The following is a 15,332-nucleotide window of genomic DNA, read 5'->3' as shown; positions in this document are numbered from 1 at the left end:
AAATTACCACAAGTGCTAATTTCCGATCCAATTTTAAAGTTTATGAAATTCCAATTTAATCCAAAAATATATTTAGAATATCGACTTAATATATTGTATTTAAATACAATTTACGTATATGTATAACTAGGTAGTACGGAAACTTCAATTTATCATTTCCGTGTTTCGGACGTCTCGTGTCCGATGTATTAAGGTCCATTTTACAACTTTTCAAAAGTTAGAAACAGGTTTTAATAGCAAAAATTCAAATATTTTTTATATTTCCCTAACTATTATGCAATTGATAGTACCTATTCCGCTATTTAGAATATGTATAAATACATATTTTAAATATATAAAGAAAGAATTTATATATAAATAAATACTTGTATATTTTCATATATCATATTTATAAATACACCCCTATAATTTAATATTTACACGTTTCCCAACAAACTCCCGTATCCCCATTTTTGGGATATATGTCATCTCCTGTGTCCGTTCCCCATTTCTATATATCAGTGTTTTCGTATTTCCGTGTCCGTGCTACATAAATGTATACTGAAATGACATGAATTTTATTTTAAATAAACAATTTGAGCTCAGTGAAATTCACTTGAAAAGCACCAAGAACTATCACTTACAGTTACACAAAGTGAGAAAATTTGATTTTGTATCATCTTTCATGCAGTATACAACAACAAGACAAACCCTAAACAGGGCAAAATAGTAATACAACATATAATTTTCTCACCCAAAAATGAAAAAAAAAATTAATGAAGGGAAAAGAAAGTCTGTTTTTGAAAAAGCCTCTATGTCACTTTTAAAGCCTCTCTAAAATTTAAGCTGAAGCTGTTCTCCAAACCCCGTTTGCCGCCTGCAGCAATCGGGTTTCCCTTCTGCATCATCATCACAAACTCGTTGTAATCAATTCGTCCATCCTGCAAAAGAACGTGCAATCAATTAGTCGAATTAACTTTTCTAAAATTCTGCTCTTACTAGGCCTTGTTTGATTTCTAATAATCTTATTTTGACTAATCCCACCAAACGAGGCCTTATTTAGTTTATATCGAATCAAAAGAAAGAACTCACATTGTCTTGGTCAACTTCACGAATCATTTCTTCAAGTCGAGAATCGTCAAATCCGAATTCCAAGCACGCCTTTTGAAGCTCGTCTGGCGTGATGTAGCCACTCCCATCTTTATCGAAATACGAAAACGCAGCAAATAAATGATCCTCCCTCTCGATTTTATTGAGATGCAACGTTGCAGCTATAAACTCTCCGTAATCGATCGTTCCGCTATTATCCACATCAGCCTGTAGTAGTAGGTCAGAAAACAGAGTTTCGTCTTAAAATGTAAATTTTCTGTTTTAAATGCGATTATTGTTTTATTCGGATGGATAATTATTACCGCTTGCATTAGGTCGTGAATTTCGGACTCGTTGAGATTTGCGCCGACTCTTTTGAGGCCGGCTTTGAGCTCTTCGAAGGTAATTTGGCCGCTGTTATCTGCGTCGATCATTTTGAACATTTCTTTTAATCCAGCGATTTCGTCTTCAGATAGGGTATCCGCAATTACCTACAGACAATAAAGATATTTTTCCGTCAAACATAAAATCGGAAAGTTTTTTTTTTTAAGTTTGATTTTGATACTGTGCATTTTCTTAACATCTCTCTTTAAAAATATGTACATATGTGCATGTGTGTGTGTGTGTGAAAATTAGGGGATCATAATTGACACTTTTGGAAAGAGAAAAATCCATTTTCTTTTTCGGAAGTGAAAAACCAATTCCAAATCCGTTTCAAAAAATCGGAAATAGAAAACTTGTTCCAGAATCGGAAAATTTCGGGTCGGGATCGACGGAATTCGGAATATCCATTTTTGTTCACTTTATAAGTGTAATTTATGTGGGGGGGGGGGGTGGAACTTTTGGAAATTAAAATCAAATCAGAAATCGGAATCTAATATATATATATATATATATATATATATATATATATATATATATATATATATATATATATATATATATATATTCCAATTTCGTTCCAAAAAGAAAAGAAAATCGGAACTTTTGTAATTGGGAATGAAAAGTATTATTCCAAAATTGAAAAACATTTGGATCGGGATTCGGAAATTGCATTCCAATTTCCACACCTAATAAAAAAAACATATATAAAATTTCGGGACTTACTCTAAGAGCCATTTTCTTGAGTCTATTCATTGCAGAAAAATGCTTCATACGGCTCAAAACTGCAGAATCGAGAGGCCTATCAGGTGCCTCACCGTCAACTTGAACCCAAGGGTGGCCTGCTCAAAAAAATCAACCAATATTGAGAAATTTCAATACCCTGCCATACCATGTGACGATCGAAAAATAATAATTTTTTTCGCATATATTTATTTCACACTTGAGAAAATACTTACACAGTACTTCGTGTGCGGTTATACGCCTTTTGGGGTCCCTAACGAGCATTTTCCGCACCAAATCTTTTGCACTGTCAGATACACTCGGCCAAGGGTCCGACGAAAAGTCAAGATCACCGTGCAAGACTTGCTCAAATATTCCTTGCTCACTTTCTGTCGTCATGCAAAAAAAAATTAAGAAAAATATATATTAAAATTATTAATTGATTTTACGAGTTTCCGAATTTCTCACCAGCCCAAAATGGAGGAACCCCACTAAGCAAAATGTAGACTATTACTCCGGCACTCCATACATCAGCTTCGGGACCGTAGCGTTTACGAAGAACTTCTGGTGCAACGTAGTACGGACTGCCCACCACGTCGTTGAATCTTTCCCCTGAAAATATACAAAACGTGTCTAGTTAGACGATATTCACAATTAATCACGAAAAAAAATAAAAAACTTGGATTTACTTGAATTCGACACAGTTAGTCGAATTTGTGTACATTCTTTGAGCAGAAAATCGTACGCTATTTTGTTTAAAAGCTACTATCTTGAAGCTAGTTAGTTATATGCGGAAAATCTCGATGCACGATAGAATCTAATTATCATGCTATAGTAAATGACTAAATTGAACAATTTGGAATAAGTTTTCACCCGAAAATCGATAAATAATCTTCCAACTAGCGAAGATTAGAGCCATTTTACCAATAATTGAGGGTTGGTCCGAAAAGTAATTACACTAACGAAACACCCAATGCACTCCAATTATTTAAAATTCATCATACCCAAATCTTATCAACGAAAAACGAGCCCTTATTTGACCCTACGGGACTTACTACAAACTTCCGAAGAGCAAAGAATCAAGAAAACGGCATCGTCACCCTATACCTGGCTTGAAGAACATAGACAACCCAAAGTCAATCGTCTTGAGAAGCGACTCCTCCTTCTGGTCAACAAAGAGGAAATTCTCCGGCTTAAGATCGCGGTGCATAACGCTCAACGAATGGCAAGCCTCCACCACACCGACAATAGTCCTAGTCAGCTCAGCCGCCTTCCTCTCGGTGTAATGCCCCTTCTGTATAATCCTGTCGAAAAGCTCGCCCCCAGCACACAGCTCCATCACAACATGAACCGCCACCGCATCCTCGTACGCACCTTTAATCGATATCACGTTAGGGTGGCCCGCCAGATGGTGCATTATCTGAATCTCCCTTCTCACATCCTCGACATCTTCGTCCGTCAGCAGCTTCCTCTTGGCTATCGACTTGCACGCGTACTGTAAGCCCGTTGACTTCTCCACGCATAGAAAAGTCGTACCGAATTGCCCTTGTCCTAGTTTTTTGCCGAGGGTGAAGGTCTCTTTTAGATTCCCCGTTTTCCGTTGGAGGACGGAGTCGGTCCGGAGGCCTGCGCTGGTGTTTCTCTTCATGGGTTTTTTGGCTTTCGGTGTTTGGTGCTCTTGCTTCGGTTCGGGTTTGGGGATCGTGACTTGCTCCGGTGGAGTGTTTTGGACTGACGATGCCGCGGGCTCTGGTTCGTCGGGATTCTCGTTGCTCTTGTGGCTGTCGCCGTTGACGGAGGAATCCGGCATAGGGGTTCGCCACCAAGCTGCAGAAACCGATTGGAATATTCCGTTTTTCGTAATGCCGGGTCCCACACAAGTATTCCCCATCACTCTCTATCTCTCTCTCTTACGGAAACAAAATCAATCAAACTCGAATTCCCTCGATTTCACCAGTGAAGAAATCAAGATCTACCTAACGATACAAAATCGAAACAGGGTGAGAAACTTTGTATACTTCACATAGCAAGTAAGCAGTATATCCAGAATTACACTAATCAAGCAAACAAACCAAACTCATCATCAATTACAACTAGATACAACAAAACAACCAATCAATTGAATTATCAGTTCAATTACAGATCCTGAATTATCTCAAATGAGGGCGGCACACACTTCAATGAAACAACAAGAAGAACAACACAACAACACAACAACAAAGACCCAAACCCTTCAAGCATAATCCAGCAACAACAACAACAAAAAAATAAGAACAGATGTAAGAAAATCAAACCTAGAAAAAGTCAAAGGAGCCGAGCCCATCAAGAAATTCACAAGTAGGCAGCAGCAGGTGTTGTTTTCTGCAGAAAATCAAAGTATTCAGTTCAATTTAAGGGTCAAAGCGTATGGTTTATCAAGAACAGAGAAAGTAAGAAGAAGAAGATGAGATCTTGACGAGGACCAGGTTTCATCCAAAACCCACTATAGCTTTGTAAGAACTGATCTACTTCTTTTAATGGGGGCGGGCGTTGATTATTTATTTTATTTTTTATTTTTTTATTAATTCGAGTGAAAAATTTAATGGAGTGAACAACTCAGACGATGGTAGAAGAATTTAATCAGTCTCTCCGTGTTATGCGTACAGACAAAACAAGAAACGCGTTTTAGTAGGATTGATGGATTTCTCATTTTCACAGTTTTTTCGGTCTTTATTGTCAACTTTGTTCAACCTCTGCTTACAACTAGGTCTATATGCATATAAAATAGATTTTTTTTTTTTAATAATTTATGTTAATATGTATATATTGGTGGGAATATTGTAAAACATTATGTAGTGTAGAACCTCGATAAATTAATAACCTCACTTAAATAATAGTTTCTCTCGGTCATGACTCGGTGAATATATGTTAAATTATTAACTCGATAATTTAATAATTCGCTGAATTAATAGAATTTCTCTAGTTTCGACTGTATTAATTTATAGAGGTTCAATTGTAATAGTTTAAACAAATTATTGAATTTAGTGAGCTCTCGTTGTAATTGGGTAAGATTTATGCAATTGAGTACGAATTATGTGACGTGAACCGAATGGCCGATATAGAAAATATGAGAAGATGATGGATGAGATCTTTGAAAGTAAGCCCAGGAAAGTTCAGACCGAGCTCAATGGACCAGCAAAAAAGGAGTATCGGGAGGAGTCTCCTGACATTAACACTCTGACTATCAAGTTAGTCGGTATACCAATGGAGAGGGCAAAAACAAGTGTAAAAACGATGTCCTCACCTCAATGTTGCTATTTATATCTACCTTCTCGGTGGGGTCGCCCTGCTCTTGGATCCGACGTGGGTGGTCTTCATGTCTTTGTCGCTGCAGGAAGCAGCAACAGTAATCCCATCTATCAACCGTTCATCCCATGTGGAAAGGGTTATTGGGCGAGTAGGATCGACATGTCGCGTCATGGATCTTGAGCCTGTTATTATGAACTTATCGTGGGCTTTTTCCTTAATGGACTATAGAGGGCAATCAAACCCGGATCGTTATGGTATTTCTTTATTGGTCCAACTACATTTTATTATTTATGTCGAATAATATATTATTATAGACAAAGTTATTAAATACGTGAATTTTAAATAGTCAGGATGTAGTTTTAAGGACATGAATTTGTATCCATTTGTATTTAGTGGGCCTATTTTTTCATTTTTTTTATTTTTAATAAAAGAATTTCCTATCAAGCCTAGATAAATGGGGACAACTATTTTGAATACTAAAATTTGCTTAGTTGAATACCAAAAAAATAGAAATTAAATAATTAATTGTAAATTATTTTAATACCCTTAATGAAAATTAAAACCAAAAAATATTACAAATACTATTTTTCTTTCTTAAAAACCAAATAATCAAAAACCTAAAAAAACATTTCCCTCCTCACTCCCAAACCCCTCACCTCCTCCACCTCCTTCTTCTCCCTCCCCAAAAACCCTCCTAAAAAACCCCAAAACAAAAGAAATCAAAACCTTACACAACTTGCAAAATGGCCTCAAATGACAATAGAATGGTAGTTTACGAGCAAGGAGAACCCATTCAGGTATGTATTTATGTATTTTTTGAGCTAAAACATCGATTTTGAATTTTTTTTTTTTTACAACTCGCCATGTATTTTCGACACATACAGGTCGAAAATACCCTTATTTTCGACATGTATGTGTCGAAAACACCCTTCGATTTCGACGCCTAAGTGTCGAATTATGATGCAATTTTCGACACTTAAGTGTCGAAAATTGCATCATAATTCGACACTTAGGTGTCGAAAGTGACCTATATTTTCGACACTTAAGTGTCGAAAATATGGGTCATTTTCGACATTTAGGTGTCAAAATTTGTATATGTTGCAAATTTAGTTGTCTTATATTTTCGACACTTTTGTGTAGATCGATTGCACCCATTCATTTACCACGTCAGAAAAATTCCCAACAAAAGAAGCTTTAATGGCATGGGTTCGTGAAGTATGTAAAAGAATTGGAATGGTGTTAATGATTGGGGGTTCGAGTGACGGGGATAGAGGACGTAGGACACCGTATGTGATTGTTCGTTGTGAGCGTGGGGGCCATTATGTTGGCAAGAAGGTACCAGGTGAAGATGATCAAAGACCGGGAAAAAGGAGCACCGGTTCAAAGAAATGCAATTGTCCGTTTAAATTGAAGGGGACAAGGGAACACAAGGATGATGAAAAGGCTGAGTGGAAATTGGATGTTAGTTGTGGTATTCACAACCACAACTTATTCGAAAACTTGCACGGACACTCTTATGCCGGAAGATTATCAAAGGAGGATGTTTCCTTTGTTCACACTATGAAGAAAGCAATGGTGAAACCAAGGGCAATTCTAAGAGCGTTGAAGCAAAAGGACCCGTCTAATGTAACTGGTATGAAGACAGTTTACAATACTATCTCTAAGTTAAATTTCAGTGAATTGGATGGGAGATCTCAATTGCAATCATTGTTTGTCAAGTTGAAAGAAGATGAATACCTCTCGTACCATAGATCGAACGAGTTGAATGCGATTACCGACTTGTTTTGGATCCACCCGAAATGCATTAAGTTGGCACAGTCGTATCCGTACGTATTCGTCATCGATTGCACGTACAAGACCAATCGTTACGGACTCCCATTTCTTGAGATTGTGGGTTTTACTTGTACCAACAAGACGTTCTCAATTGCCTTTGCTTACTTGGACCACGAAAAGACGGAAAATTTTGAATGGGCGTTGCGTTGTTTGAAGGAGGCCATGACCAGTTGTCATCGGCCTAATTGCATTGTAACAGATCGAGATTTGGGTTTAATGAAAGCAGTGGCCAATGTGTATCCATCGAGTCATCACTTGCTGTGTCAGTGGCATGTGAACAAGAATATAGTGGCCAATTGTAAGAAATTGTTCCCAAAGGACATCACCAAATGGAAGCAATTTCAGTCGAGTTTTTCGGCTCTTATTGAAAGAAATACCATAGAGGAGTTCAATGAGAATTGGGAGGATTTGAAAAGAACATTTATTGGTTATCTCCCGGCTATAGAGTATGTAGCTAATTCATGGTTGGATCCGTACAAGGAGAGACTTGTATCGGTGTGGACAAATAAGTATACTCATTTTGGAACGTACACTTCTAATAGGGTGGAGGGGGCACACGGACGAATGAAAAGGGATGTGCGTAATTCAACTGGCACATTTGTGGATTTGTATACGAAAGTCCACAATCAAATTGTCGAACAACACAATGACATCAAGGCTTCCTTTGAAGTAAGTAAAAATACTTACGAGCACACTTTCAAAACGTTGATATACAATGAGCTTCGTGGAAGTATCTCAAAATACGCTCTACAACTACTCAAAGTTGAGGTGGACAATGCGAAACTATTGCAACCGAGCGATATGGGTTGTAGTTGCGCCATCCGAACAACCCACAGTCTACCATGTCGCCATGAACTTCATGAGTATGTTGTTGTGAACAAATGTCCTATCCCACTTGAGTTAATAGGCTCGTATTGGAAACACATGAGTATGGAGCCCGTCGCGACCACAGGCCAAGTCATCCTACCAACCATCGACGAAGAATTATCGGAATACCAGAAGCTCTTTGAATGTGCCGATCTCGATGCAAAAAAATACCATCAAACAACATCCATCTAAAAAAATACAAGACTAATCCTGTGTTTTTTTCTTCCTACTAAACACGCGTTTCACACCCGCCTGTGGGGCATCGGACGAGCTCGATGGCGGTGGAAGTGGCCCTATCGAGCTACCTGGAGGTGGTGGTGGGGCATCCGACGACCTCGAAGGAGGTGGAAGTGGGGCATCCGGCTCGATCAATCTGACAATATCATTTAGGGTCCCCCACATGACCGTATGAGCGTCGGATGGCGCAAGTCCCCGCACCTCGCTAAGTGTACCCTTTACCAACTCCAAAATTTGTGAAAGTTGGACCTCCTTATCGGTACCACCCTCTGGACGAGCTTCATGGGGTCGAGGTCGATCCGCCTGGGGTCGAGGTGGATGGGCTCCATGCCTACTCAGTTGTAACATGCATCTGGGTCGGAACCAATTCATGTAGTCCGGCGAAGTGTCCGCCTCCCCGAGTTCAATTTCAACGGACCTCGACTCCTCGTCCAGACAATACTCCTCCCACCGATCAGAGAATCGTTCGCCGTACGCAACGAAAATTGAGTTCTGGACCGGTCGACCTTTGCTAGCTAGAGCTTTGTACATATCTTTTGACATGTATGCACGACCTGGAATGATTTGCACCCGGTTGAACTGCCTCAACACTCTGTCCGGATGATATGCCTCGAAGTGGTCCATGCAACATATCATCCCACTAAACCAAGCAGAATCTGGCATCGGGAAACGATCACGAATAGCCGTATACGGTGACCATATAACCTATTAAAATAAATAAATAATTAGATGTAAAAACCTACTTAAGTAGTAATAACAAATTATTAAAGTGGTATGTTACCTGATCGGGGATCAAATCATCTAATCGAGATCGCAGGTACGACGCTCGTTCAGGCGTTGAAGTAGTCTTTGACTGAGGCTCCCATCGGCTCGCTAATGGCCCCTCGAATTCCGTCTTCAATGTGCCACCCCCCAAATAAGGAAAGTGCTCGTAAATCCATGACTGAAAGAGCGTCAGCCAGCCAGCCATCGAGTTCGTTGATTTTTGTGAGGCTGAGGAAAGCTCATCGTACAACCGGCAAAGACATGCAGTGCCCCAAGCATACTCGCCGATCCGATCCAAATCAGATACAAGATTTAGGTACTCAACGCTTACCATGTTGCCTGTCTTGTCGCACAATATAGTACACCCGAGCAAAAATAACAAATACGCCCGAATGGCGTATGTCCTCTTCTCCGCACTATCTCTCATGGTCACTTTGCTAAATTTAGCCTTCAACCATTCCAACTTAACCGCTTTCTTCTTGTTTACATCGTCCGGGTACTCACCTAGCAACTCGAACATCAAAGTACTGGGAATGGTTTTGGAATCACGGACCAAACGCTCGCAAGATACGGTACGCCCAACAACTGGCAAACCGACCAACGTACTCACATCGTCAAGTGTGATGGTCATCTCTCCAACAGGTAAGTGAAATGTGTTGGTAGCTGGCTGCCATCTCTCTACGAAGGCTCTAAGTAGATGGCCGTCCACAGTGTTGTACGATGCCTGTACAACTGACATTAAACCACATCTTTGTACTACCTCTTTAATAAACGGCGCCGGCTCCCAACCTTTCAAAGTTGTTGTGTGATTTCGTATTCGAAATTCTGAGCCGCGCTCCGAACGATCTGGCCCTCCGTTCACAATATGATAAGCAATGTGCTTATCAAATTTTGTGTACAATTCCGGTATCTCGGGACCTAGGACCGGTTCATTGCTCGAATCACCAACTTGTACAGTCGAATGTAGAGCCGGCACCGGATTCGTTGACGAAGAACCCTCTCCAGACTTCTTCTTGGTCGTGGTCTTTTTCTTGGTCGTGACTGGTATGCCCTTGCCTTTATCGGATAATTCTTTCCTCTTTTTACGGTTCGAGACAGTCGGAGGTATACGAGGTTGACGTGGTTCTTCCACTGCAAAATAACACACAAATAAAAATTAATATACATAATATAAACACAAGCAAATAAAAATAGGAAAAAAAAAAAATAATAAATAAATAAAAATAAAAAAATATCACAGTTCAAATTCGACAGCAACCTGTCGAAATTTGTTTGAATTTTCGACAGTTAACTGTCGAAAATTGGTTGAATTTTCGACAGGTTGCTGTCGAAAATGCAACCCATTTTCGACAGTTAACTGTCGAAAATTACAAAATCCAAACTCAACCCTTTCACCATTTTCGACATCTACATGTCGATTTTGGATGAATTTTCGACATCAACCTGTCGAAAATTCATCGAAAATCGACATGTACAGGTCGAAAATGGTGAACCAAGAACCGACCCACGAATCTCAAATCAATGCTCAAATCGACTGAAATCAGATGCACCCATTACTAATTAACGATCATTCTAACCTAAAACAACCAAATCCTAATTACCCATATCAAACATTCAAATCTTAAATAAATATTAAAGAAAAAAAAAATCGAAACAACTATAACTTACTACTATTCGAAGACGACGACGGCGGCGGCTTCGGGCGACGTTGGGCGGCGTGGGCGGCGTTCGGCGGTGTTTGGCGTCGGCGTCCGGCGGCGGCGATGGTTGGAGCGGCGGCGGCGGCGTCGGGCGGCGTGGACGGAGGGAGGTGGACGGAAGGGGTTTTTTGTGTTTGATTTTTTTTTTCTTTTTTTTTATTTGGTTTTCAAATAGGTAATTTCAAAGAAAAATTGATGTAATTAGTATTTTGTATGAAAGGGTATTTTTGTACTTTTATTTTTATTTTGGTATTAAAGTAAGAAAAAACTTAAAAATATGTACTCAATTGTGGTTTTCAACTAGGTAGTATTCAACTAAGCAAAAATTAGTATTCAAAATAGTTGCCCCCTAGATAAATTTATATGCTCGAATAATAGTTTCTAAATTATACAAGAGGCGTAAACTACACTAGATTAACCATATGTTACAAGCTCGATCCAGCAATCGTTGACAAGGGTTTCGAACTTTAGTCAATTGATACAAACTCACATGCTCGATCCAACGGTTAGGTAATCTCTTGCGGAATGGTCGGTCTATTTATTCTATATTGACTAACGGGCATAATTGACCAAGTCTACATGGTTTACCAAAGTCAACTTTTGAAATAATTAAAACGTGGTGGTGCATGTTAGTATTTGTTACATTTACTATGGTGCATGCAAATTGTTTGCTTTTGCAATCTAATAAACAAACATAACTTTTAGCATTGCTATTTTTTTACATATATTTTAAGACAATAGCATATATAACTTATTAGTTATTACACAAACACAGAAAAACATATAATACAAAATAAATTAAAAAAAAAAAGTAGTAATGAAATTCTGAAACTCCAAGTAGCTTGCCATTGCCAATTGCCTTTTACCATTATTTGTTTATTTCCCTGCAATCAATAAAAAATACATATTATTTCTCAATTATCTGCAATAAAAAAAATAAAAAATTAATGCATATTCGTTTTAAATTTTTATTCAAATGTATTTTATTTGTTTATTTTAATATTATTTTGTAAAATAAAGTTATTGAAGATGACGTCATATAATAAATAGTAGGAATACTATTCCAAAAGCCGTCACCAACAGTAATGAATTCCATGCAACCACCAAACCCAAAAAATGACGCACGTGCGGACAAACAACACACTCACCGCCACCGCTACACACCCTCCCTCCACCACCACCACCACCACCGCCGCCGGAGGAAAAATATTGAGCATCGACAGTATCATAACTAACAGTACTTATATAATTAAACAGCAATACCTCTCTTTGCATTCTGATGATGATCGGACTCCTCCGGCGGAAAGAGCACACCGTCGATCCCCTGCACCGAGATCCTCCCGTCTGTATAAATATCCGGGTCGAACAAGTAACCCGAATCCGCACCCGTACCAAATCGAACCGACCCGTCAGCGTCCTTCGCCACTATCTTATGCGGCAAACGCAGTGTGTCGTACGACACCGTTTTGAATCTCCTCACCGCGTTGTACATGCTCTCTTCGGTTTGGTACTCCGGTACGATGTGATAGTACACGATTCGCTCCGGCGCGCCGGAATCGCTCAATTGATCCGTCGTCAGCTTCGCCATGGCTTCGTCGCTCGGAGCTAGAACAGTGAAAGCGTAACCCTCGTTGATTAGGTTACCCAATTCCGCCGCCAGATTGGTTAAATTGACCAAAATTTCGGCCATTTCATTGTAACCGCCGTAGAAGGTGAGCGTCTGGATGAAATCATTGACCTGTTTCTCGCCGTCGAGATGGTGGTGAGGTCCGCCGGGCGCCGGAGACGGAGAATGCCCGGGCGCCGCCGTGGCTTTGTAGGTTGTATTAGCTCCACCGCCGGGAGCCGAAATCGCATTTCGCTTAGAAAGTTTGTTCGTTCTAGGGTCGATTTCCGGCGCACCTTCGGGTTCAACTGCGGCGGCGATCGATCTCGGATTTCGGCCGTTGTTATTATTGAAGTCGCGTTCGACGGATTTGGGGACGATTACTTTTTCGACGCCGTGGATGATTCCATCGTGTCGTACTATAGAGTTGAATTGTACGACCTTCGCGGCGCCGACGTACGGCTCACCACGGCCGCCGTAGGTGAATTCGAGGTACTCGTGAGAGAGCGCGCGGCGGCGAGTGGGATCGGTTGGCCAACCGCCTCGACTGAGCTTGGCGGGGAGGATGTGGTGGAGGAGCAGAGTCTGGAGTGACTTGATGTTGCCTTGTTCGAGGAGGAAACGGTTGAATTCCGGGTCGAGATCGCGCTCCAGGGCTTCGTTTGTCGGTGCAAAAACGGTGATGGTGCCGTTTGCGATTGCGTTTTCGAGTGTTTGGAGGAGAAGGGCTTTCTCTAGTAGCTCGGAGAGTTGGGTGTAGTGAGAGTCTAAGAGGGCGATGAGGATTGAGTCAGAGCTGATCACCGGCGGTGGTGGTGCTGGATTTTCCGGCAATGCGGCGCGGAGGTGATGGGCGGTGGAGAGGAGGAGGAGAGCGACGGCGAGGTGGAGTGGCTTGATGGCCATCGGAGTTTTGGAGGGAGAACTTTGTTTGCTACGTGTGTGCATTGTAGATTCCCTTTTTGGAGAGATGATATATAATAAATACTCTTCTTTTTTTTTTCCCAATTTTTTCTTAAAATTTTGTTTTTATTTCAATAAAAAAAATATATTTTCATCGTTTTTTTCCTAGTTACTCCATCTGTTCGACAATAACTGTCTCTTTTTAAAAATATTTTTGTTCCATATTATATGTCACTTTATATTTCCAATACTGCATTAAATGCATTTTTTCTGTTTTAACCTTATTAATGAAACTCTATTCATTCATTTTCTCTTATAAATCATTAAATATTAATTGTTGTTTTAGTAATTTTTATATGATTTTTCGAAAATCAAAGATATATTTATTGAGTTTCTTAATCTTTGTGAAAAGTGAAATTTGACAATCTTAGGAACGGAGGGATCGGAGTAATATTTAATTGTATACATAGCTTACTTCGGTAATACTAGCTTTTTCAGCCGTCAATCTTACTTCGTTTTCTGATTAGGTCCACTGATTTTAGTCGCTCATGTTTCAACTATCAATAATTTAACATTTATTGTGTTTTTCGTTAATTTATTGTTAGTCGTCAGTTTAATAGTGATAAGGCACATATACTAGTAGAAAATTTGTTTTTTACTACGAATTTTTTTGCCATGGTAAAGAACTGTAGTAAAAGGTACTTTTTACTGTGGATCGATTTTAAAGTCGTAGTAAACATTAGGATTTACCGTAGCAAAAAAGTATTAGGTACGGCCATTTATCATAGCAAACTTTTCGTCACGCCCGTATATGCTACAGGACAAATTCGTAGCAAATGCGTAGAAAAAACCTTTTTACTACGAATTTGATACATTTTGCTACAGTTAATGGTCGTAATAAAAAGCCATTTTTCTACTAGTGATACTTCATTCTGTTAGTAGTGGAAGATTGACGAAAATTATAAATATTTTCAAATTGTTGAAACATTAGAGATTAATTGTAAACAAAGGAACCAAGTGTAAAATCAATGCAAATTTGAGTGACGAAAAATTTACCTTTTCCCGTTTACTCTGACGTTAGGATCGTGATGCAATTTGAATCTTACCACCGATAAGCGAAATTCTACCATGTACGATGAAGTTTGACCCATGGTTGACGGAGCAAAGGGTTTCTTTCAGGAGAATCCAACGGCCAACAAAAGAGAAAGTAAGAAAGAAGAGAAATCTATTTACACGAGAAGTCAAGAATTGAGATGTTGTAAACGGGCTTTAGGCCCATCAACTCATTTGGCCCCAACACACATCACATTCTACAATTTTGCTTTGTAAACACTAGTTTTTTGGTTAATACATAATTAGGAATAAAAATTCAAGCAACGGCCACCCCTCAATTATAGTCAAATTACGAAAACCTCTCTCTTTTTGGGTAATTACAGCCATTCATCGACTATGTATTATCTTACGAAAATACTCTAGAGGTAAATTTAAGAATGTTAAATCGGTAAAATCGAACCGAAATTTTGGTACGTACGTCAACATTTTCATGCCGTTTACCGTACTGAATATACGATTTGGTTCGATAAATTACCGAATTACATAATTTTTATGTAAAAATATTTAAAAGGAGGAGGTGGTTGTAATTACCAAAACAATAAGGATTTTTTTCTTAATTTGTCCATATCTCATGGGCCGTAATTTGCCCTAAATTATATGACAACATTATATAATGATTCCAAATTTACTGCAGCACGCCTTATTATCTATTATTTACTAATTGCTCGTAAATTTACCAAAATCACCCTAACAATTTGAATCCTTTAAAATAAACATATTTTTTATAATTTATTCACGCCCCCCTCACAAGTCTTTTCTTACCATTCTGGATCGATTTCAACGTCATCATTTACCTATGGGATTTGCTTTTTACCGTTTGAAAAAGGCTATTTACCGTTCAAAAAAAC

At 39.2% G+C, this 15,332-nt stretch overlaps 3 protein-coding genes across 6 annotated transcripts; 1 reads left to right on the top strand and 2 right to left on the bottom strand.

Moving 5' to 3' along the window:
• Positions 1-628: 628 nt before the first annotated feature.
• LOC105977685 (calcium-dependent protein kinase 1) lies at positions 629-4,895 on the bottom strand. 4 transcript variants are annotated; one of them, XR_016031721.1, is made up of 9 exons: positions 4,635-4,838; positions 4,467-4,533; positions 3,280-4,148; positions 2,641-2,784; positions 2,409-2,561; positions 2,139-2,291; positions 1,392-1,869; positions 1,072-1,296; positions 629-920 (listed from the first exon to the last, which is right to left on the bottom strand). XR_016031721.1 is itself a non-coding variant. In XM_013003033.2 (9 exons), the coding sequence occupies exons 3-9, from the start codon at positions 4,061-4,063 to the stop codon at positions 792-794; spliced, it is 1,719 nt and encodes a 572-aa protein (XP_012858487.2). In that variant the 5' UTR covers positions 4,064-4,148; positions 4,467-4,533; positions 4,635-4,895; the 3' UTR covers positions 629-791. The 4 variants fall into 4 exon arrangements, 3 of the variants coding, with proteins under 3 accessions (XP_012858487.2, XP_088675650.1, XP_088675649.1); XM_013003033.2 differs by having other exon boundaries at positions 1,392-1,559; positions 2,176-2,291; positions 4,635-4,895; XM_088819524.1 differs by having other exon boundaries at positions 1,392-1,559; positions 2,176-2,291; positions 3,280-4,144; positions 4,635-4,889.
• A 1,121-nt stretch (positions 4,896-6,016) lies between these two features.
• On the top strand, positions 6,017-8,352 carry LOC105976517 (protein FAR1-RELATED SEQUENCE 5-like). The gene is made up of 2 exons (XM_088818846.1): positions 6,017-6,257; positions 6,601-8,352. Exons 1-2 carry the CDS (start codon positions 6,204-6,206, stop codon positions 8,350-8,352), a joined length of 1,806 nt encoding a protein of 601 aa, XP_088674972.1. The 5' UTR covers positions 6,017-6,203.
• Positions 8,353-11,544: 3,192 nt separating this feature from the next.
• On the bottom strand, positions 11,545-13,480 carry LOC105977345 (fasciclin-like arabinogalactan protein 17). Its single transcript, XM_013002646.2, has 2 exons — positions 12,126-13,480; positions 11,545-11,746 (listed from the first exon to the last, which is right to left on the bottom strand). The coding sequence occupies exons 1-2, from the start codon at positions 13,414-13,416 to the stop codon at positions 11,739-11,741; spliced, it is 1,299 nt and encodes a 432-aa protein (XP_012858100.2). The 5' UTR covers positions 13,417-13,480; the 3' UTR covers positions 11,545-11,738.
• Positions 13,481-15,332: the final 1,852 nt, after the last annotated feature.

Source organism: Erythranthe guttata, chromosome 6 (assembly GCF_056151865.1).
Source record: "Erythranthe guttata isolate IM_541 chromosome 6, IM_541, whole genome shotgun sequence".
Classification (NCBI taxonomy): Eukaryota; Viridiplantae; Streptophyta; class Magnoliopsida; order Lamiales; family Phrymaceae; genus Erythranthe; species Erythranthe guttata.
The sequence above is the reverse complement of the archived record's forward strand: the minus strand, read 5'-3'. Positions and strand labels throughout refer to the sequence as shown.

Coding starts and splice junctions, on each gene's coding strand:
- LOC105977685 (XM_013003033.2), bottom strand. CDS start 4,063: ATGGGGAATACTTGTGTGGGACCCGGCATTACGAAAAACGGAATATTC. Junction 1,560..2,175: donor TCAAGAAAATGGCTCTTAGA/GTAAGTCCCGAA, acceptor TATTGTCTGTAG/GTAATTGCGGATACCCTATC. Junction 921..1,071: donor GTGAAGTTGACCAAGACAAT/GTGAGTTCTTTC, acceptor GTTCTTTTGCAG/GATGGACGAATTGATTACAA.
- LOC105976517 (XM_088818846.1), top strand. CDS start 6,204: ATGGCCTCAAATGACAATAGAATGGTAGTTTACGAGCAAGGAGAACCC. Junction 6,258..6,600: donor AGCAAGGAGAACCCATTCAG/GTATGTATTTAT, acceptor ACTTTTGTGTAG/ATCGATTGCACCCATTCATT.
- LOC105977345 (XM_013002646.2), bottom strand. CDS start 13,416: ATGCACACACGTAGCAAACAAAGTTCTCCCTCCAAAACTCCGATGGCC.